General features: G+C 54.1%; 1 protein-coding gene across 2 annotated transcripts in view; it reads right to left on the minus strand.

Annotated features, from left to right (window-relative positions):
* The window catches only part of NOS1 (nitric oxide synthase 1), an 84,019-nt gene that overhangs the window by 43,336 nt on the left and 19,396 nt on the right, over nt 1–21,287 (minus strand). For both annotated transcript variants that reach the window (XM_065646766.1, XM_065646767.1), the window contains exon 2: nt 6,668–7,762. In XM_065646766.1, coding sequence (XP_065502838.1) covers nt 6,668–7,389 — 722 coding nt within the window. In that variant the 5' untranslated portion in view covers nt 7,390–7,762. The remainder of the gene's footprint in view (nt 1–6,667; nt 7,763–21,287) is intronic.

Raw genomic sequence — 21,287 nt, forward strand, 5'->3', positions numbered from 1 at the left:
AGAGACAGGGAGAGAAAAGCCCATTCAGAGCAGCCGCAGCCTCACCCCAGATGGGGAAAAAAAAAATTTAAAGAAATCAATTGCTTCATTTTACAAATATTTCCTGCCCGTTTCTTGTAACTGCCTTGTTTGCGAGCTCAGGCAGGAACAGGGTCTTTTGGGTCAGTTATTTTCCTCTCTCGACTTGGCTTGCCCAGCCAGCAGCAGTGATGCAGGGTGACCTGCCACGTTCATACGAGGATGTCACTCACATGCTCCAGGAGCCTGGCCAGATGGTGAAAACACCGTGCCTGAGCTCAGCTCCAGAGAGCGTTTCCAAAAGCACTCCATTGACGGGAGAGCCCAAAGGGACATTCACAGGGGTGATGGGGGGACGCGATTCCCCCAAGGGGTGTTTTGAGGCAGGAGCAGCCCCGTTCGCAGCTCCGCAGTGGAGTGGGGAGCTTGGGCACTCTGGGGCATTGAACAGGATTTTTTAAATCATCACTTAGTGTCTTTGAAGAACTGGAAGCAATGCTGTAGGTCTGTCCTCAAAGGCACTTGTTTGGCCAGATCCAGGATTCAGAGATCCCTCTCTGATCTGGTCCCGCTGCCGGATCTGTTAAATAGTATTAGCGAGATCTCTTGGATCCAAAGCGGGTTTTTAGGAAGGGACCCCATCTGAGGCCATCTTTTGTTCTGAAAGCAAGATTTGTTTCTTATAAAAAGGAAAAGGGATCCTGCCCTCCCCCACTGGTGCGCAGGCAGAACCTCAGATGCTGCCCCACCTCGCAAAGAGCATCTGGCTGCTCGGAGAAATGAGAGGCACCACTGTTTTCTTTTGACTAATTTGATGATGTTGCAGTGCTCAGAGTGATGGAGCAGAAGGGAAGTTGCTGAGACAGCCCTTTGAGAAATTTTTCCAAAAAGAAAGAAGATTAAAAAAAAAAAAAAGGAGCAAAAAGAAAGTTTGTCACTTCGCTTCTTTCAATTTGCTTGGCAGAAGAATCTGATTTCCCAGGCAGAGATGAGAGGCACCACTCGCTACTGCAGTCCCCAGGGGCCAATTTGGAAGAACCGATAATGATGCGAAGTCCACACTCTGACGACGGCTCTCGTGCCGTGATGCCCATCGGGATAGATTCCTTCCAGCCCTCGTCCCGGTGGCTGAAAACCCTACGCTGGCGCTTGGGCGTGTGAGCTTGGGAAGCTCACATGTGCACACCTTGCTTACTTTGAGCTTTGGATGAAAAATCCCTTGTTTTTACTTTATTCCCCTCTCCTGGAGTGTCCTCGGAGACGGCGGCAAAGCTCTGCTGTGCATTGCTCCTCCTTCCAGTGCTAGAGGCTGGAGTAAATGGCTTTGCCTCACCTTTCTTTTGCCCCATGGAAAAGCGGACTCCAGAGGGCATTGCATGCTCAGAAGTTAATATTTCCTTGCTATCATGACGCTGGAGGCTCTCACCATCTGAAATGTCGGAAGATGTGCTGGCTGCAGACTCCTCGCCTTGAGGGTTAAAGCAAAATCTGACACAACAGCACAACTTTGGAGGAAAGACGGAAGAAGGAATGGGGCAGGAGCTGGGATTTGCAGGGTGCAGAGGACGGAGAAGAGCTCAGGAAGAAAGTGAGAACGTTGGAAGCAGAAGGAATAACTCCAAAAGGTGGGATGAGGCAGTGGGACCAGCATGCCTGGAGCTGATGATTGCAGAACGACTAAAGCAAGAAAACGCTTCCTAAAAGAGAAATGGGAGCTTGAATGGCACTGAAGGAGGAGGACAAAAACCTCACCAACAAGCACGTGGCACGGCTTGAAGAAGGTCTAGCACCCTCAGAAGGTCAGAGCATGGCTGGGCTGTGCTCAGTGCTGGGATCAGGGTCGAACGAGCTGAGCAAGCTGCGCGGAGCAGCTTTGGAGACAGACCTGTGAAATACGAGGCTGATAAATGCCATTGTGTAGGCATCAACAGATAAAGACCTGGGAAGAGATCCAAGCGATCCCAAAGTCCCACTGGCATCATTTGCGATTCAGCCAGCGTCAGATGCAACCTGTAGCCGTCGCGCTCGTCCCTACCCAGCCGTGCCCAAAGAGCACCCGGAGGATTCCAGCCTCGGCATCTTATTTGGAGGCCAAACGTGATTCAGATCTGTCGGGAGACCACGGGCTCATACATGGGCCATGGGTTTGTCTGCTGGGAGCACGTACAAGGAGATCAGCCACCCCATGGGGTGCAAGAGGCAGCACCAGTACAGAGCAGGTGAAGGATGCTTTGGAGACTGGTCCAAAAGGGCTCCACGGGGTATATTTGGGTGGAATATGCTGTTTGCAGGCACAAAATGCCTCTCTGGATTCAACTGATATATTATAGTCAGAGTGACGAGGGGGAAGAATCCACGGGGGGAGCAGGGGAGGGTTACTCACCGCCAAAGCTTCCCCCTTCACCATTTTGCAGAACGGCAATAACATGATAGTTTCAGGGAAACCTTTTCATTTCAGAGGTTTTAAAGTTTCGTGTCCAAGTACGGAATAATGAAGACATCAGAAATGCAAATGAAATGTTTTGAGCAACACAAAGAGATTTTTGGCGGTGGCAAAGGAGGTGGGAGGAAGAGAATTTTCTTTTCGAGAACTGCAAAATTACGGGGTTTGTTCCAATGCAGGATGGAGCCTGAAACCTTGAAACCCTTCATAAACAGAATTCCTGCTCTCAGCACACTTCTCCCTCTCAGGGCTGCTGATGCTGCTTTTTGGACCAAAACTGCCATGTTTCCATCATGCTGTTCATGTTATGGAATAGACCTGAGAGGAAAAATAAACACTGGCAACTCAGTGGGGGGGAGAGGGGGGGAAGACGGGACCTGACAACCTCCCTAGAGCTCCGAGGGAAAAACAGACCCAGGTTAGCTGGCAGCGAGTGAATCAAACCCTATTTTTGTTTTCTAGCCCACGGTGAGCCTCATGGCAGAAATGCCAGCTCTCATCATACCTTGCGCCCCTCTTCATGCTCGGTTTTAGGATCGACTTCACTGCAGATGGCTTGAGCCGAGTAGCAGACACTGAGCCGTGGTCGCAGCCCACCCCACAGGCATGACCATGGACCTGGGGCACTTTACAGCTGGAAATGAGCCGGGAGCAAAAGCCAGGTCACCGCAGGGACAACAGCCCTGGGGAATGCAGACCAGGGCTGCCGGGATGCAGATAAACTGACTTTTTCCCCCAGTGCAAACTTAGAATCATAGAATAGTTTGGGTGGGAAGGGACCTTCCCAGCTCCCCCAGTGCCCCCCCTGCCACGAGCAGGGACATCTGCACCAGCTCAGGTTGCTCAGAGCCCCGTCCAGCCTGGCCTGGGATGTCTCCAGGGATGGTTCAGCCACCACCTCTCTGGCCAACCTGGGCCAGGCTCTCCCCACCCTCAGGGCCAACAATTTCTTCCTCATGTCCAGCTGGAATCTCCCTCCTTTAGTTTAAAACCATCACCTCTTGTTCTATTGTGCCTATTGGAAACAATTTCCAGTTTTCCTTGCAAGTGACATTAGAGACACGGGCTGGAAGCCCAAAGCATCAGGTGTGATTGGAATCATTTTCGGCAAAGGTCACCTCGAACGAGAAGCGTTTGGCTCCTTCTGCATAAACCTCACACTTATACCAGCCCTTTCTGCCCTGGGAAAGCTGTCACAGCTCTGCCAGCCGGTCCAGCTCTGCCAAAGCGCTGCTGGCTGTGAAGGTCAGCACCACGAGAAGACAGGATTGATCCCATCTCCAACTGGATTGATGGCCAAGTCATCCAGGCTGCAGGTGTCCAGCTCAACCTTGAGCGAGGTTTTGCACCCGCCTGGTGTCTAGGTCGAGCTCTATTCCTGTTCTGACTAACGCTGGCTTTGCTTGCTCCCCCCAGCCTGGAGCAGTCACAGCCTACGACGTGAGAGCCGCATCGATCTGATCTGGCTTACTTAAATTCTGTGGGCATTTCCTTGGGTTCAACCAACACATTCTCCCCAGTTATCCGCTCCCCATCGCTTCCCGACCTCTCTGTGCTTCTCCTATGCACCAAGAACACTCTGGCTGTAGAAGACCTTCACGATGCCCCGGCTCTGTCTGAGACCAAGCCGGGGAGATGAATCATCTCCAGCCCGTCGCAGGAGTGGGAGGAAAGACGGCTGCAAAATGCCCTTTACCCAGCAGAGCAGCCCTCGACAAGTTCTCCCTGCAGTATATCTCTTTTCCCACTTCTCCGCTCCAGCCCAGGGCTTCTCGCTCATCCAGAGTTCGACCGCAAGAGTGAGGCTGCAGCTTTTCATCAAGGAGACTGAGGACTAATTTTGACTGAGAAGTGGATTTTCAGTCCTGAGGTACATAGATTACATAGACTTTTTTTTTAAAGGATATTTTAAAAAATGAAGTGAGTGGAGCTTTGGTGGAGTACCCACTTCACTAATATTCTTGCTGGTTTGAGGTCCTTCAGTTTAAGTCAATTTAAAGCGTCTGGGTTTAATCTCTTTATGAAAAGAAGAAACTACTCAAAGAAAAATCACATTTTTCATCCTTTCCCCAAGCCAGAGCAGAATTTCCTCAGACAGCCTGCACTGGTGGCACAGGCTGGGGACACTGAGGGACAGTTTGAAGGGTGATACTGTACCTTCTATCAATGCTCAGGATTGTGCCCTTGGGCGGCTTCACCAGATCGTGTCCCCCAGCTCCATCACAGCAGTTGTAAAAAAACAGAGGGATGGAAGAGATTTTTAAGCACCCTGGCACATTTTTTTGGACTTGTGGTCAAGCCCAACCCCTTCGGGGTCTCAATTCTTCGGTTGCTTAAACCAGGGCCCCCCAGGGATGGGTTGGTGCTGATTAAAGGACGTGGGCAGGGAGCCCTCAGCCTTCCAGGGGGTTAAATAACCTTCTATTGCCCAGCAGAGACCGAAACCAGCAGTTTCTGAAAGCAGCCAAACACAAAAAGCAGTGTGCGGAGACCTGGGGATGTGCGAGGGGACAGCAGGGAAGGATGTCCCCGAGTGCGCCCGGTGCCACCGCTCGTCCCCAGACGTCTGCCACCCGCCACTGGCAACGAGCTGAGATGATTTTTTGTTTCTGCTCTGACTCAGTGTGATCACCCTAACGGGCTTTGAGTAAGCATGTCCTCCGCGGAAAAAAATGCACCATTTGGGAGAGAGCAGAAACGACGGCATGAAAACAACTGAAAATTTTAAAAAATATATGCAAAGCACAGAGCGTGGGTGTTGGTTTGTGATGGGGGAGATTGGGAGCTCAGGTGCTGAGCCGGGCAGGGAACCCACCGCAGGGATCCTGCTCCTCCGCAGCCAACAGCTCTGCCTTTCATCCCTCATTGTTTCTGATAAAAAATAAATAAATACCATTTTTTTCCCCTTCCCTAAGGAAACGGGTGCAGCAAAGGAACTTGAAGTTACAAATTCCTCTGTCACTGAGCCGAGAACAGCAAACCCTCCTGAAAAAAAATCCTCCTGGTTTTTACAGCCAAGTCCATAACTGAGGGCAGCCCCAACCCGCCGCGGCACTTGACACGACTAAAATGTGTTCGGGGACTTGGGGAAAGGCAACAGGAGCAGGTGACTTATCATTGCTAATAAACGGCCAGGAGGCGAGAGAGCTGGTACAAAAGAAAAACAGCTACCGACAACATTTTGCAAAGCACGAAGGGCTGCGGGGAGCTGCTTCGGCTCAGAGCGATGGTCTGTACGGCAGGGAAATGCCGAGCAAGATCATCAGGTGGGCAGCACCCCACCCATGGCCCTTTGCAGGAGCAGAAATCAGAAATGAAGCGGTTCCATGCGCAGGATGGGACTTCATCCTTCTCAAGAAAGATGGGACAAGCATCCGAATGTCCCCACCCTCGTTATATGTGTGTACACATATTGAAATGATTAGCCTGATCAAGAAAGGGCGGAGGGGGTGAACGGCGTTTCGACATGGGATGGGCACTTCTGAGCCCTCAATGGGAAATGTTTCCCCCCTTCCCAGAAGAAGGGAGCACCCGAGGCAGGTCCCACCACCCTTGCACAGAGGTTCCCCGTGATTTCAGTGGGAGCTGGACTGGGGCTCCCCCTGTCCCCTCCCCAAATCCAGAGCCCGACTGTTAACATCGCAGAAGGTTTTGGAACTCATTTGTCCTGGGAAGCATTGTGCTCTGCCAGTCTGACCTTCCTTCTCCCTCTCCAGCAGTTAATTAACAGCGGATTTCAAGGGGAGAGCTCCGAAACAGAATAACAAGGGCAGACGTGACCATAAATCTGATTTGGCAGGTAGGGAAACTGAGGCACAGGACTTTGTTTAAGATTTAAAACCAACTGTGATCGAGAACACAGAAGAGAAGCAAATCCCAGCCTAGCCCACCATCCACCACATTGCACAGCTCAGCTCCCGCAAAACATCGCTCCTGCCCTCTCCCTGATTTCCCATGTTCACATCTTTCCCCCTTTCTTCCACCATCTACTCTTAATTTTTCATTTCTTCTATCTTCCCCTCATCATCCACGACCCCCCTCTTTCTTGTTTTTGCATCCCTTCCTCTCCATCTCCATCCTGCTGCATCAGAGAGCAGCCGTTTCTGCAGAGGTGCCCAACAACACCGAAACCAGCCGCGTTAGGCAGCCAAAGCCAGCACATTTCACCAAATGTAAAAAAAAAAAAAAAAGTATTTAGGGACCTACCAGTCCACCTGGACTTCTATATCTCTTGTCTCTACCTTGGAGGGTGCATCTCCATCGCCGTCCTTACTGCTGCTCTTCAGGAGATCCAGGACGGGCTCGATTTCTTTGAGCAGTTCATTGTCTTCCACGCCACCGTTGAGGCAAGGGTGACCACAAGCACCCTCCTTCCCCTTCCCAGCGTCCTGCCCTTTGCTGCCGGTAACGACGCCGTTAACGTGGACCATCGGCTCCACCTCCCGCCCGAACTCTCTTGTCCACAGGGAGCCCATGGTGCGCTCGGCTGCTGGCTGCTCTTTGCTGTGCGGGTTTGGGTTGGACAAGTCAACCGCCTTTGGAGCCGGGCAGAGGGGTCTGGTGACACGGATGGTTTTTGGCGTCCCGTCACCTGCAAAAGTGGTCTCCAGGTGAGTGGTGAAGCCCTCGGGGCCCCGCAGGATGAGGACCACGTAGGTCTCGGAGGCGATGCTTCTCAGTATCTCCAGCGCCGTCTCATAGCTCACGTCCACCAGGGGCTTGCCATTGACGGCTAAAATGATGTCCCCAGCCTGGATGAGGCCACTCTGCTCCGCAGCCCCTCCCCGGATCAGGTCGGAGATGATGACGGGTGGCTTGCTGACGCGCTCCTTCACCAGGAAACCGAGGCCGCCCACCTTGCGCTTGAAGAGCCTCACCGAGATGACGTTGGGCTGGATCTGCTGCACGCTGAACACATTCTCTTCCATGGCAGTCCCAGACCTCAACACCCTTTGTATGCAGAGAAATTCACTGCTCGAGATGCTTAACCATGCCAGGGCAGGGAAGGGGCAAATATTTGGCTTTTGAGCGACTGGTCTTACTGCAAAACTCCTCTGGGCTGTGGCTGCAGGCTGGATTTCTGCAGCATTCTGTCCCAAAGTGACGTCTTGGGGAAAACAGGGTGTATCACTGGTGGAAAGCACGGCGAGGGGCAGGATGGGCAGCACTGGGCATGGAAGGGGCTGGAGGGGACAACATGCCAGCTTCCCAGTCAGCCTCTGGTCCTGCGCTGGGCAGAGAGGGGCAGGCAGCCCTCTGGCTTCATCAGCATCCCTGCAAAGGGTCCGTGAGCTTCTTTAGCTAGAAAGAGAAAAAAAAAAATAAAAAAGGAGAAGGAAAAGTGAGAGAAGGCAGGCATAAGCGCGGCTCAGCACGGGGCTCGGCACGCCACAGACACCCCCATGCATCAGCACGTCCCCACAGATGTCACCCCCCAGGCTGCAGTTGGGAGACAGGCTGCAGCCTCCCAGCGCTCTGGGCTTTGTTTCCTCCGCTCCCCCTGCGAAAAATCGGCACCATCTGTTCAGCGGGGGCCGGGGAAGCACGGGGGGGGACGGGGGAGCCCTGGGAGGGGGCTGCTGGGCAGCCTCGCTCGGACCCTCCCCGCTTTGCCGTTGGGTCACGAGCAAAAAAAAAACCCGTGCAAGCGAGTGGCGCGAACGAATCGAGCCGCGTGGAGCTCAGCGGCGATTTTTGCCAGCTGAGGATCTTGTCTGCATGTGTTTTCCAGAGTATCCAACAACCTGATGGTTGAGATCGGTCAGGGTGACCAGGCAGGGGACATATGTCCCTGCCCAGGTGAAACTCGTTCCCCAGGTGCTTTCACACCGAGATTTTCAGTGCTTCAGGAGGGTCGCAGCCACAAGCAAAATGAGGCAGTAGAAGAGACATCCAGCTCCCCTTACCCTGAGTTATAGCAAAGCACTCAGGATGGCAACCGTTTTTAAGCCTGGTTGCAGGGATCACAGCCTCGACTCCTCCTCTCCCCGTGTTCCAACCCCGGCGCGGGGACGCGGGAGGCAAAGCTCATGCTCCCCTGTGCCCAGCCCTGCCATCCAGTTCTGAACAGCTCCCAGACTGATGGAAAACCATCTAGAGGAGAAGATGCGATGAGTTTAGCTGGCTCTCGGGGGAACCTCAGGCAGCTGGGCTTGACTTTCTACAGCCCTCGCGTGGCGTGGGGAGCCACGTCTCATTGACTCCTGATGGGACCCTGGTTCTCACATGCCTCCTCTTGTGTTGGAGAACTTCAGCTCCCAAATCCTCGCTGCGTTCCCCTCCTGTTTGTTAAGTGCTCTGGAGAACATTTCTCTCCAGGACTGTGCCCTGACATTTGGCAGCAAGCTGAAACGCAGATGCCTGGTTTTCCTTTTTTAAAATCCGAATTTTGGGGGGAGAACAGAGGGCACCAGATTTGCAGGCTGGAGGCACCGATGTGCCAAGGAAAACACTCTCCTGTCTCCCAGAAGCAGCACATTCAAACACCGAGTCCCCCTCTGCCAGGAGCTCCCGCCAGCACCCGGATGGGAAAAACAGGGATCTGAGGAGCAGGGCAGTGACACCAGCCCTGGCACTAATTCACTTGAGTATTTTAATCCTCATGTGATGAAGGCTGCTGACCCCAGCCTGGCTCTTTACAGGCGAGTAAAGAATAAAGCAATTAGAGCCCGATAACCCAAGCCAATAGATTTAACCCGGGTTGCCCTTCTCCTGCCATTACTCAGCCCTTGCGGAGTAGTAGCAGTGTACAAAGGGTTAAGTGCCACCTGAGTTAGTCAGTGGGGAGTCACCTCCTCAAGGGCTAATTAGCCCAGGTGACATAAGCCCTAATCGCTGGGTGAGTTCCCACAAGTGGCCCTGGCCAGAAGTGGCTGGAGCGGGACCTGGGCCAGCCACAATGGGCTGTGCCACCTCCCAGGGCTCAGGCCAGCCAAGCACCACATCTCCAGATCCTGGGGCCACCTGGGGAGGGAAGGTCACGTATTCGGGGAGGAAGGAGGGAAACAGAGATCTGCTTGGACAGGGAAGGTCCCTGTCCCTTCGCAGCCCTTCTCCGACCAGACCTTGCTGTCACTGGCAGCGCTGGACCCCGGCCAAGCCTCCCGCTCGTTCACAGCCGAGAGCCCTTTGGCTCTTTGGTGCCAGGGCCAAACCACAGGACCAGCTTCTTTCTCCTTGCACAGGGTCTGTCGTTTCCTCGCCCCGCTCCCAGCAGCCCACCAGCACGGTTTCTGCATCCCCCAGTCCCCCCACTGGTCCCACTGCCAACCAGGTCACTGTCACCCTAATGCCTGGGCAGCCACCGATTCACACAGGACTCAGATCTAACGCATTATCTGATGCTGTAAGGTTGAACAAGGCTTTGGAATCGGTGTAAGAACCACATGAGCGCAGGACTATCAGCTCCCCTGGCCAGGGGACAACCCTATTATTTGCTCTGGATTAGTCACCGGTTACACTGTGCTCACAGGCTCCTGGCAGTCGGTGAAGTCGTGCTCGCATCATCCCATCTCAGCAGGGCCAGGGACATCTTGGGGATGCCCGACACGAGCCCCTGTCCCTGCTGGCACGTGTCCCTGGCAGCTCCCGCAGGCAGATGTTCAACAGCTGGATGAGATGATGTTTTTCAGCCCAGCTCAACCGCTGTGATGCTGAGCTCACTGGAAAGGGTTCTCACCTACCCCAAAAAGCTGAGAAACCCCAAAGTGTTTACAGTCTCTCTTCTCCCACCCGGCAAATTTCCAGTTCTTTCCTCCCAAAAGCTTCTAGCGAAGCTTATAGTTTGTTACACACACACAGCTCCAGCCAGCAAGATCCCAAGGAACATTATTGCTGGTGCACGTCGTTCCTCACCCCCAAAACCCACCGACACCTCAGCATTCCTTACAAGTGTGAAGAGGATTAAAAAAACCAGATTCTAGGTGATACTTAATCACCCAGCCAGGGATTTCTCCAAAATGGGGGTAAGCATCAGCATGTCCCACACAGACAAGAGGGTGACTCGTTCCCAGACCTCGGATGCTCTCGCCTGTGAGTGATCAGGGTATCCTTGTCGGTTCCTTCCAACTCAGGACATTCTATGATTCTATGATCTCCCCCCGCTTCAGCTACAGGCTCTGCAGCAGCAGCTGGGGACAGTTGGAAGACAGGGAATGACCTTATTTACCTGTTCAGGATTTTTTTTTCCCATCTCTCAAACTCCAGCCTTTTCTTTCCTATTTCTCAGCCACTCTCCCGAGTAAGGAAAGTCAGAAGAGACCCAGCAGCAGAGGAGCAGGCAGGAGGGTAACCTGTGTCTAAGCCCCTGACCCTTCTGCTCCTTTGGAGAAGAGCTGGGCAAGCATTTTCATATAATCATAGAACCATTTAGGTTGGAAAACATCCTTAAGATCATCAAGTCCAACCATTTTCCAGCTACAAAATCTTGCATAAACTCAGACTGAAGGTGGGATGGAAAGGTTCAGGGCAGGAGAATACAGCAGGGGACACATGGAGCACAGGGGAGATTTCCCCGGACAGCCAGCATGGGTCAAGTCTTCCCAGGGTGACCCGGGATATCTGCAGGTCTGTTCCCAAAGGGGACACGTTTTGGATGAAACTTGAAAGATCTAATCCCCGAGCGGAGTGATGGGGAGATGCCGTCTGCTCGCAGCGCGGGTGGCTGAGCTGTGCTGGGCTCTGCTGAGCTCACTTCTCCCCACGAGCATCATTAGGAGTCTGATTGATGAACCCAAGTGCAGTAATAGGTTTGCCAGGTCATACATTTAAAGCTACTGGAGGTGTCACGTCTTACTGCTTAAAACCGGTGAGAGCAGCACCAGGGCAAGTGCTACGTAGATGGAAACACTGACTTCACCCCAAAGGACAGCTGGAGGTGGTCGATGCCATGGACAAAGCTGGGCTCAGCTCCCTGCTGAGCTACCCCATGTGAATAAATCTCCACGGATGGTGCCGTCCCACTTCCTGCCTCAGTTTCCCTCCCCTTCCAAAGCATAAAACCACCTCGATTTACAGAGGAGCAACAAATCCGCGCTGATATGCCTTGTTTGGAGCTTTAATCAGCGTCGGGCAGAGCAGAACCGGCTCCCCCACAGCAGTGATGAAGGCATTTGCTTAACGAACAAGCCCTACAAAAACTAATAACAAAAAGCTTTTAGAGTCACCAGATAACATTTCGAGCAACAAACTCCAGCACATATGTTAATTGAATGATTTGATTTAGAAAGCGAAGCGGAGGAGAAATAAATCTTCGGAGCTTAACACAATCTCTTAACTCTCCCAGCCAGGAGCCGCAGGCGATGGGGAGCGGGGACGGACCCAACACCGGCCTTTCGGTGGGGGCACCTAGGTTGTCCTTGCCCTCCCAAATCCATTTTGAGTCTTGTCTTCACTGCGATAATGGCTTACATTTCTACGTGCCAGCTTTAAATGGACACCATTGTCTTATTTAATTAGTTTTTGTGGGATTTATAGCGTTCAAAGAAGAACCCCAAGGGCTGATGGATTTATGCCCGTTTAATTTTTACGACCCATGGAGCGTCAGTGAATCTGATGAGGAGCAATGGGATGCAACATATGCACAGTTACTGTAAACCTGCGTGTTTGTGCATCTGAAAATGGAGCATTAAAGTGATTCACTGGCAGGCAGCTCGCTCATGCCAGCAGTTCGGCACTCAACTCCCGTTCGGTTCAGACCAGCGCCGCGGTGTATCCACGTACACGGCCTTTTAATTCTGAGAATATATAGACAATGTTCCCCCTGTTATCTCTAATTACCCACCTCCCATCAACTTTGCCAAAAGCCGTCTGGGAAGGAGGGAGCCCTTTTTCCTTCACAACCAAATGCTCTCCCCTTCTCCCTTACCACTCCCAGCGCATAAAGCCGGAAAGCGGCTATTTCACCTGGGCCACACCATTTTCTTCACCTCCAATAAAGCTGATTTGCACCTAGGAGTGAATTAAATAAGAGGCACTTCACCATCTGTACAACGCCCTGGTGCCAGCGCCCAGGGATGCTGCAGAGGTGCTGGACCAGTCCCCGCGGCCACAGGAACCAGCGGATTTGGGGAGGATGATGCTGGAGGGATGAAGCATCGAGGTCTCAGCCCTGGAGACCCCCTGACCTCCCCCACATCAGCAGGGCATGGGTGTTCACACTGAAAACATGCCTGGCACTGGTAAAAGAACAGTTAGGAAAAAAAAAATGCTTGGTTCCTCCTGGTCACATCGCTGAGCTGAAGCTGCCTCAAAACCCCACAACCTGCACTTTTATCCAAATCCTGACACTTGTTTCCATGTTCATCCCATCTGCCCCTCTCCAGGGAATTAAATGGCTGAGGAAAGCCTGGTCTTAGTTGGACTATATGATCATTGTAGGTCCCTTCCAACTGAAATTATTCTGTTCTTCTATTGTATTTTATTCTATTCTGGCCGACAACCTGCACACTCCTAATCACAAAGCAGCAACACTAGAGGAGGCAAAACCGCCCCGAAACTTTGCAGTAATTCAATGAAGTCTCTCATTCCTCTCCCCTTCGCTCCATCCGATACAAGCGGCATCTCTCCGAGCAGACCGCAGGCAACACATTTTAATGTTGCCAAGACAACTGTGTTGACAAAATTCCCCCTTTTTCAGATGCCAGAAGCCGGGTTTTGTTTTAATTTGGAGTTCAAGGCTTAGCATATTTCAGTAACACGCCTGCCATTTCTCTTTTACTGTTTCGTACAATATTTTCTTGGTGCCTGTGGTGTGCGGCTGAAACGGAGTTTAGATAAAACCGTCAATTCTGCCGCTAACCCTATCTAAAACTGATGTTCTTATTAGGGCTCAGCCCATCTGTAAAACATAAATTTCATTGCCATCAATTTGCCAAGGGGATTGGAATTACACCAGCGACTCCAGTTTGACAAATAGGACCTGTGTTAACACAACACCACTTTGTCCTAAATGACAAAATAGGTAGATAGAAAATAAATGAGAAAATGCCACTTGATAGATGGTGCCGAAATCCAATCGCAGCACGCAAGGGGAATCGGGGCGTCATTTAGGAAAAAAAAAAAATATATATAGAAAAAGGGAATTTAAAACTCGCAGCAGGTTGGCTGGAGCTGTAATAGCTCCAGAGCCGCCAGCCGGCATCAATAAAGTCAGCGGCAGATCTCTCAGCTCAGCGTCGGTCCAGGAATTCAACTCCCCGCTCATTTCTGCGACTCACGTTCTCATCCCCTCCTTTGCTGCTGACTCCCCAAAATCCTCCTAGCACGGCACTAAATTTTCCTACTCTAACAAGCCAGTGGGAGAAGTAGCTCAATTAAGACACTAAATAGCAATAAACCTTATTGTCACTGATCTTCAGCAAGAGTGACTCATATCACTATTTAAAAACCTTAGGAGAACATCAGGCTCCTCACAGCACAAGCCTGGGTTCCTCAGGCTGGAGGCACCAGGTTCCCATGAAATCCTGATGCTGAAGAGGCTGTGGGATTTTCTCCATCCCCTGAGCATCCCTACCACCGAAAGGTGCAGGAGGACCAGAGGTGCGATTCCCCACCGATTAATCCAGTACATGGAGCCACAGCAGAGCTCTCACCCTCTTTGCACCCGCATCCCAGGTGGTCACGCAAAGAAAAAAAAATCAGATAATTTGTTCCCCTGAGTTTCCATCTGCGCTTTTCTTAAGGTTTTGCATTAGCACTTGTTGCCATAGTATCAACGACGGCGGCAAAGTTCTCTGTGGGTCTCCTGGGACCTGTTCCTTGTCCCAAGGAGGGCTCTGTCTCTAATTCAAGCAGGATTGGGCTGCGGGGATGATGTGGAATTTTCCGCTTCCTGATTTTAGCTAAAGGTGCTGCTGGCGATAGCAAGGCTGTTCCTTAGGGGCAGCACCAGCCACATCACTCTCACCCCACCAGCATCCCTGAAAACGGCCCCGTTCAGGGCTAGGTGTGGGACACGGTGGCCAGAAGGCGTGTGAGGGCTGGAGTAGAAACTGGTCCCCTTCCTCCATGGGACAGTCCTATGCTGGTGATGCTGAAGAAGCCCCAGTCCTTACCTTGAAAACAGCTTTTTTTTTTTTTTCCCCACACCAGAGGATTTTGGCTTCCTGAGACCCTGCTTCTCAATACGAGCATCGTGGGAGGTGGCAGCTGTGGGACAGGTTGTCACACCGGGGCCACCACGGTCCCACCACACTGCAGTGGGACTGGAGCTCTCGGCCAAGATGTGCCAGGGATGTTTCCAAGGACATGTTCGTTTTGATGAACTGCTCTGAAAAGACAGAGCTTTCCTGACTTTCAGGGCGAGGAAGAACTGCACGTTTTCAGCACGGCTGCAAACATAAGCCTGAGACTCTGCAAAATGGGATTAAGACAAGCCTACCCTAGAAGGGCTTTGTAAGATCTCGTTAAGCATTTCTGAATTGTCACATAAAAAAGGAGCTATGGAAAGGGTTGCCTTAGAAGAAATGCCTCCAGTTCTGTCTATACACACTCAGTACTCGCAGGTTTCCACGCTCTGCATATAGAACCAACATACTGATACCATATGGGCTTTCCAAACCGTGTGTTTCTCGTGCCCGCAGCCAGATCCCAATCACTCACTTGGCATCATATCGGCACTTTGCTCCCCTTGCTTTCCAGCTGCAACCCGGGGTGCGTCGGGTCAGGTACCGCATCGCACAGTTAATTCGGAACAAGCGGATGGACATAAACACGTTTCATCCAGCTTCAGCCAGACAGTGACTTACAGATCTTTTCCCTCTTCAGGACACAATATGTTTATTTTTGGCTACATACAAGAGATCAGATCACATATATAGATTTGATTGAATGCACAGATACAACCAGAACAGCATGAGAGAGCAAAGGCATTTTAGCTTCATTTGGAGCCTCCTCTCAAAACCGGTCCCTTGCTATCAGGGTTGTATTTCTTTAGTAAAAATTGATGGTATCAACAAGTATCAAACAATATTCTTGTTACTCGGGAAAGGTAAATGCTAATCTATGCGAGTGAAGCTCATGTGACTTATCAGTTACTATATATAGCTGTTTTCAGGCACTGATTTAGGCAATCTGGCAGATTTCCTAAGCCCTTGTACTGATACACCACTGAAACAGAAAATACAAAATGCACGAGCAAAGCAGGGGAAAAGAAATTCTGACGGGGCTAAAATGTCCATGAGGGTCAGGGAGGACCAAACCCTCCCCATCAGTAGATACACAACATTAATTGTGTATGAGGATTCAGCCCAAACCCCTCTGCCTAAGATGGCCTCTGCGGTACTGGCTCACGATCGCCGCGCTGACGGAGGGAATAACAGAATTCAAAGGGCACAAAGACTTGTCACTCTCCTTTGCTCAGGAGGGAATGCAAATGCTTCTCCCAGTGCAGGTATCTGATCAGAAAAATAGCCCCTCAAAACCCACGTCTGCGTAAGAAGAGACTCTGTACTGGGAGTTTGTTTGCAAACATATGCACGTTTTAAAGCTAGAGAGTACATGACTGAGTTTGTAGCAGCTTTTAAGAAAATATTCTGGGTAATAGAAGCTAAGAAGAAAATAGGGGGGAGGAAGAAATTGCTGATGCAAACTCAAACTCTTTAAAATAAGACATCCCCACCTGAGACCTTTAAGAGGAGAGGCACAGCCAACCAAGATGTGCAGATAGAAATCTCCAGGAGAGTGTTATTTTGAACAGCCTCCTGTCCCAAAAGCGTCCCCACAGCTTTTGTATAGTCAGCCCTGCAGATCCCGCTCCCCCAGCTGCCTGAGCCATCAGCATTTGTGGACGCAGAAGAGGAAGAGGAGCTGGCATTTAAAGCATTTGAAGCATTTGAGTCCCCCCATCACTGCAACTGCCCCTCGCAATCTCCCACGTCTCCCGCTCCAGACAGCCTGTGCTCCCCCGGGGAGGAAGGAGACACTTCCCCTGCATTTCAGTGAGAGGCGGATCAGCTCCTCCGGGACTCAGCAGATAATTGTCAAGTTGCCTGCCAGAATTTCCTCCTGACAGTCAGAACTTGAAAGCGTTGGAAGAAAATGTCTGCACCTGGGCTGTGGAGTCAGCACGCTCAAGGGAGCGCGGGGCTGAGGCGGGGAAAGGCTGTGGATGGGGTGATGCACATCCACCCCAGCACCAGATGCTCCAGCTGTGCATACACAGAGGTCTCTTTTCCTCTGCTTTGCCAGTGAAAACCTAAAGCTTTCTACTATCTACTGCAAACCAAGCCGAGAGCGAGACCACAGGCAGGGCAGGCAGGGCTCATCTCCTTTGATCCGCGCAACAACTCCCTTATGCATTTCAAGCCCATCAGAGGCGATGCTGGGGGTGCTTGGTGCATGGGTCTGGAGAGGGAAGGGGTGAGATCCAGACTGACTCCCGGTTCTCCCTGCAGGACAGGAACCAGCTGTGAACGGGACATCCCAGGGCTTCACTCGGGGGCTGGAGCAGCATCGGGGTGTCCCTTCCCCACCCTGGGGATGGAGATCTTGCTGGATGAAGATCTTGCTCCCACCTCAGTGCCCTGGGGATGGCGGGGACACCCCGGGGACAGCGGGGACAGCATGGACCTCCCGACCCCGTGGGACAGGGGGAACAGCAGGGGCAGGACCCGGCGTGGGTCACCCTCCCACCCCAGCACTGGGGGGTGATGGCATCTCCGTCAGCCCAGAACCGGGGTTGTCCCCGGGGTGGGGGGGTCAGGGCTCCGGTCGGGCGGCGGCAGCGTTCAGCACCCGGGACAGCTCCGGCACGGCCCGCCGCGGGGGGAGAACAGCCCTGGCCCTGCCCGCCCCCCCGAGAAACTGCCCCCCACCAGCACCCCACCCCTCAACCCCCCGGGAAAACTGCCCCCTCCCCGGCCAAACCGCTCCCCCGCCCCGGGCACGACTGTCCCCTGCCCTCCCCAGGCAGATCGCACCCGGACCCCCCCCCCAGCCTGCCCCGGCCCCTGTCCTTTCCTTTCCCTCCCCGGGCAAACTGCCGGCTGTCCCGGGCACGCTGCCCGCCTGCTCCCTCCTGCCTTCCCTGGCCAAAATTGGCTCCCTGCCCCGCTCCCCGGGCAAGTCGTCTCCCGCCACCCCGCCCCCGCTAAACTATCCACCCGTGCAAGCGGCCCCCCCTCGCCCCATCCAAACTTGCTGTAAAGAGTTGCGGGGGAGGGAGATAACAGCCAGGTTCTCTCCGCTCCCCGCAGCTGGCTCAGCCCCCCCAGCCCAGCGGGCACGGAGGCGGTGGAGGAAGTTTTGCAGTGGATTCGCGGAGTGGCTGGGGGGAGATTGGGACCGACCGCGGCGACCCGACGGGCAGCATGGCCCCGGGGGGACGGGTGGGATCCGCGTCTCGGCGCGGTCACCCCCGGCTTCACTGCCCGGCCCGGCCAAGCGGCTTTAGCCGGGCAGAACCCACGCGTGCCCCCCACTCCCCTCCCCACCGCGGAATCCGGAGGCGGTTCGCCCAGCTCAGGCTCCCGCAGCCGGGGGCAGAGCCCGGCTGCCCGCACCGGCGGGGCTGGGGACCCGCTGTTGCCCCCCACCCCCGTAATCCAGCCAAGGGCACAGCGGAGCGGCGCAGCCCCGGTGCCCCGGCGGGGAAAGCGCGTCCGACGGGCGCCCGAGGGAGCGCACGGTCCCGCGGGGCTCCGCGTTCCCTCTGCCCCGCCGCAAAGTTTCCCGGAGAAGCGGGGCTGGGGGCAGCCCACCCGCCGCCCCACCTACCGTGCGGCGGAGCGGAGCCGGCCCCGTCCCTGGCCCCGTCCCCGCCCGGCGCATCCCTCCCGGTGGCTCCGGAGGGACGGAGCCCGGCGCGGCGCTGGGCGGGCAGGGAGGGAGCCAGTCCTCGCTGCGCCCCTTTATCCCAGCATCACCGAAACGAATCCGCTTTGACGTCCAACCAGGGTTTTTATGGGTGTGGAGCGAGCAGGTGCAGCCCTCATTAGGAGACACTCTGCTCTCCAAATCATACATCTTTTATATAACCTCATTCCCAGCGTGGCTTTTCTTCCCCCTCCCTCCTCTTACCGGGGAGCATCACCCCCCGCCCCAGCTCCCCCACCAATTAAAGAGCCAAGAGACACCCCCCTGGCCCCCACTTGTTGCCTGGAGGCTCTGCTGCCCACGGGCCACCTCAGCCTGCCCCAAGGGAGCTGGGGCTCTGTCTGCCCCGGGGGGCTCTCCCTGCCCCGTCCCCCACCCAGCCCCAGATCCACTACCAGCCGCCTCTGTACCCCAAGAAAGCCACAGTCCCCTCACCTCCCTGCTCCCCCCTGGGTTATGCTCTGGGGGCTCCATAGAAGCCCCCCTCCCTTTCCCCGACAGCCGGCAGCCCTTCCTGCCAAGTCTGCCCCTGTCCTCACCTCTCTCTGTGCCCAGGGCAGATGCCATCAGCCCCCTGGGGTCCCCCAGTGCCCCCAGCCCTGAGCCAGGTACTGCTGCAGGCAGAGACAGCCCTATCCCTCTCCCAGGTGCCCACACCTCCACTTCCAGAGCCAAACCTGGGCTGCACACAGGGGAGGGAGCAAAGAGGCTCCTTTTCACCCCTTCTGACTCTTTACCTGCCCCCAGTAAGGGCCCAGTGCAGACCAAGGCTTGACATCAGTCTCCAGGCTTCGCAATTGTGCTCATTCCCATGGCAACAAACACACACACAATTATAGATATATAATATTATATAAACCCAAGTGGGTTCTCGGGCAGGAGTGCAAGGTTCACCTGCTTGCAGCCTACTCCCAAGCCCAGGGGCAGCTGCCACTGGAGCACGGAGAGGTGGCTTCAGCCTGGTGACGATGCACAGCCCGTGGATGGCTGGTGGCTCCGAGAGCCAGCGGCCCTGGGCAGCCCCTGCCTGCCCCACCGCCTCTCTGAAGGCAGGCAGAGCAAGCACCGCACAGCAGGCAATTCAATTACAAAACTTCCCACAGGGAAAAGGAAACCGAGCAGCCCTGCTCCACCTCGGCACACAGGGAGTTTTGCAGAGGTGGCGAAAGGGAGAGGATAGGCAAACACGGCTGAAGAACTGGGGCTGCTTCTCCCCTACTCTCCCCTTCATACATCAAGCTGTAAGGCACTGTCCGGGGCTAATGAAAAGATAATTATGCTTATTTAAATGTGGGAGGACTAATCAAATAGTGAGCTACCCAATGACACCTGCTTTGATCCACTGGGCAGGGAAACCTATGCCGTGGAGGGATGAGCACACTGGAAAAGAAGGGCTTTGTGACCCTGCCACAAGCTGAAAATTGTAGCTTCAGCACAGGCTAAGAAAAGTCCCAAACCTTTTCTTTTCAGGGTTCCCATGAGGGCTAGCGATTAGCAGGGAAACTGGAACGATCCCCCTTGGATGGGGGTGCAGACAGACAGCGGTGAGGCTGATGGGCGCGATGGACTCGCAGGATGTTCGAGGGGACTCTGTGCTACCGAAGCCACTCTGACACATGACAGGAGCTCCTGCCATCTGCACCTTGCTGCTTCTCTGCCCTCCTGCCAGCGAGACAGATCTATGGAAGGCAAAACGCTGCTGGGGAAGCAAAGCCCTGGCTGCTGGGGTGCTGGGATCCAGGCACACGGGGCTCCCTGCGCTAGTCCAGGACCCGGCTCACCCACCACACGCTCACCCCCTCAAGCTGCACCCTCGGCAGGATCCCAGCCCTCTCCACTAGCCCTGAGCTCAAGGCAATCAGATGAGCTGTGCTCACCCGTGGGCCACATCTGCACCACCTTCTTCGCAAGCAGAAAACTTAGTGGAACGACGCTCATTTTTGTATCATCTGAAGCTTTGCTGAAGCCCATAAATCTGGGCGAGCCGGGAGCAAAGCGTCAGTACGAGAAGGGAGCTGCTGGCTTGTGCGTGTCCTGTGCATTCCCCTGAACCAGGGATGAGCCCCAGGTTGCTTTTTTCTCCAGCTGATAGCCATGAGTCAGCCCGGAGGTTCGTAAACAACGAATGAGACAGATGTTGGTCTGTTAATGATGGAGCGTGACCCTCTCCAGCCCATCTGCACCCAGTGAGCCCGCTCCCACACAGCTCTTGGTGTGACGGCAAACATTTGCACCTTCCTTCCTCCAGCACAGAACATTTGTGGAGAGAATTTCTCCATGGGGAACGTGTGCCTGTAATCCTGCCTCATCCTATTTGGGCAGCCAAGAGCCCCGGAGAAGCCCCCCCATGCCCAGCCCAGCCTTGTCCATGGAAGTTGCTTCTTCCCTTCTCACAGCTGGGAGCAAATGCAAGCGATGCTACCGAGCAAGTTATCCCCAAAAATGCCGCGGAGAGGGAACAGCCTCCTCCCTACCCCTCGCACAGCTGTTCCCCGCTTCCCTCTCTCCTCGGAAACCAGCTCAGCGCCGCTCGCTCCTGGCCATATGCTGCTAGCAGTTCGAGAAGCGAAATATAAACACAGCCGCTAATGCTCACCCAAGTTTCCTTCCCTCCCCACCCTGAATCTGAGTATTTTCCCCTCTCCTGCTGCCGTTCGCCCTCACCCACCTCTCTTTCAGGAGCCGGCGGTGGCCGTGGGCTCCAGCGAGGAGCTGGGGCGCCTGTGGAGGAGCCGGCGATGGGTCCCTCTCCAGGGCAAGCGGCTGGGGGGTCGCAGCCCGCCGGTGGGAACGTGCCGCTCGGGATGCTCGGCTCGCTAAGATCCTCAGGAAACCGCGGCCTCGGCACAGATCACACACACAATATCCCCGGCAGCCGCAGCTCAGGAGTTAGCCGGCTGCTATTTCTATGCAACTCAAAACGTGTTTGAGGGATTACTGCCCGGGGAATAAAGAAACGGCTAAACATATTTATGCCGAAGCTTAAGGAGCCTATGTAACTGCACACACACAG

This window comes from Caloenas nicobarica, chromosome 16 (genome assembly GCF_036013445.1).
Source record: "Caloenas nicobarica isolate bCalNic1 chromosome 16, bCalNic1.hap1, whole genome shotgun sequence".
Classification (NCBI taxonomy): domain Eukaryota; kingdom Metazoa; phylum Chordata; class Aves; order Columbiformes; family Columbidae; genus Caloenas; species Caloenas nicobarica.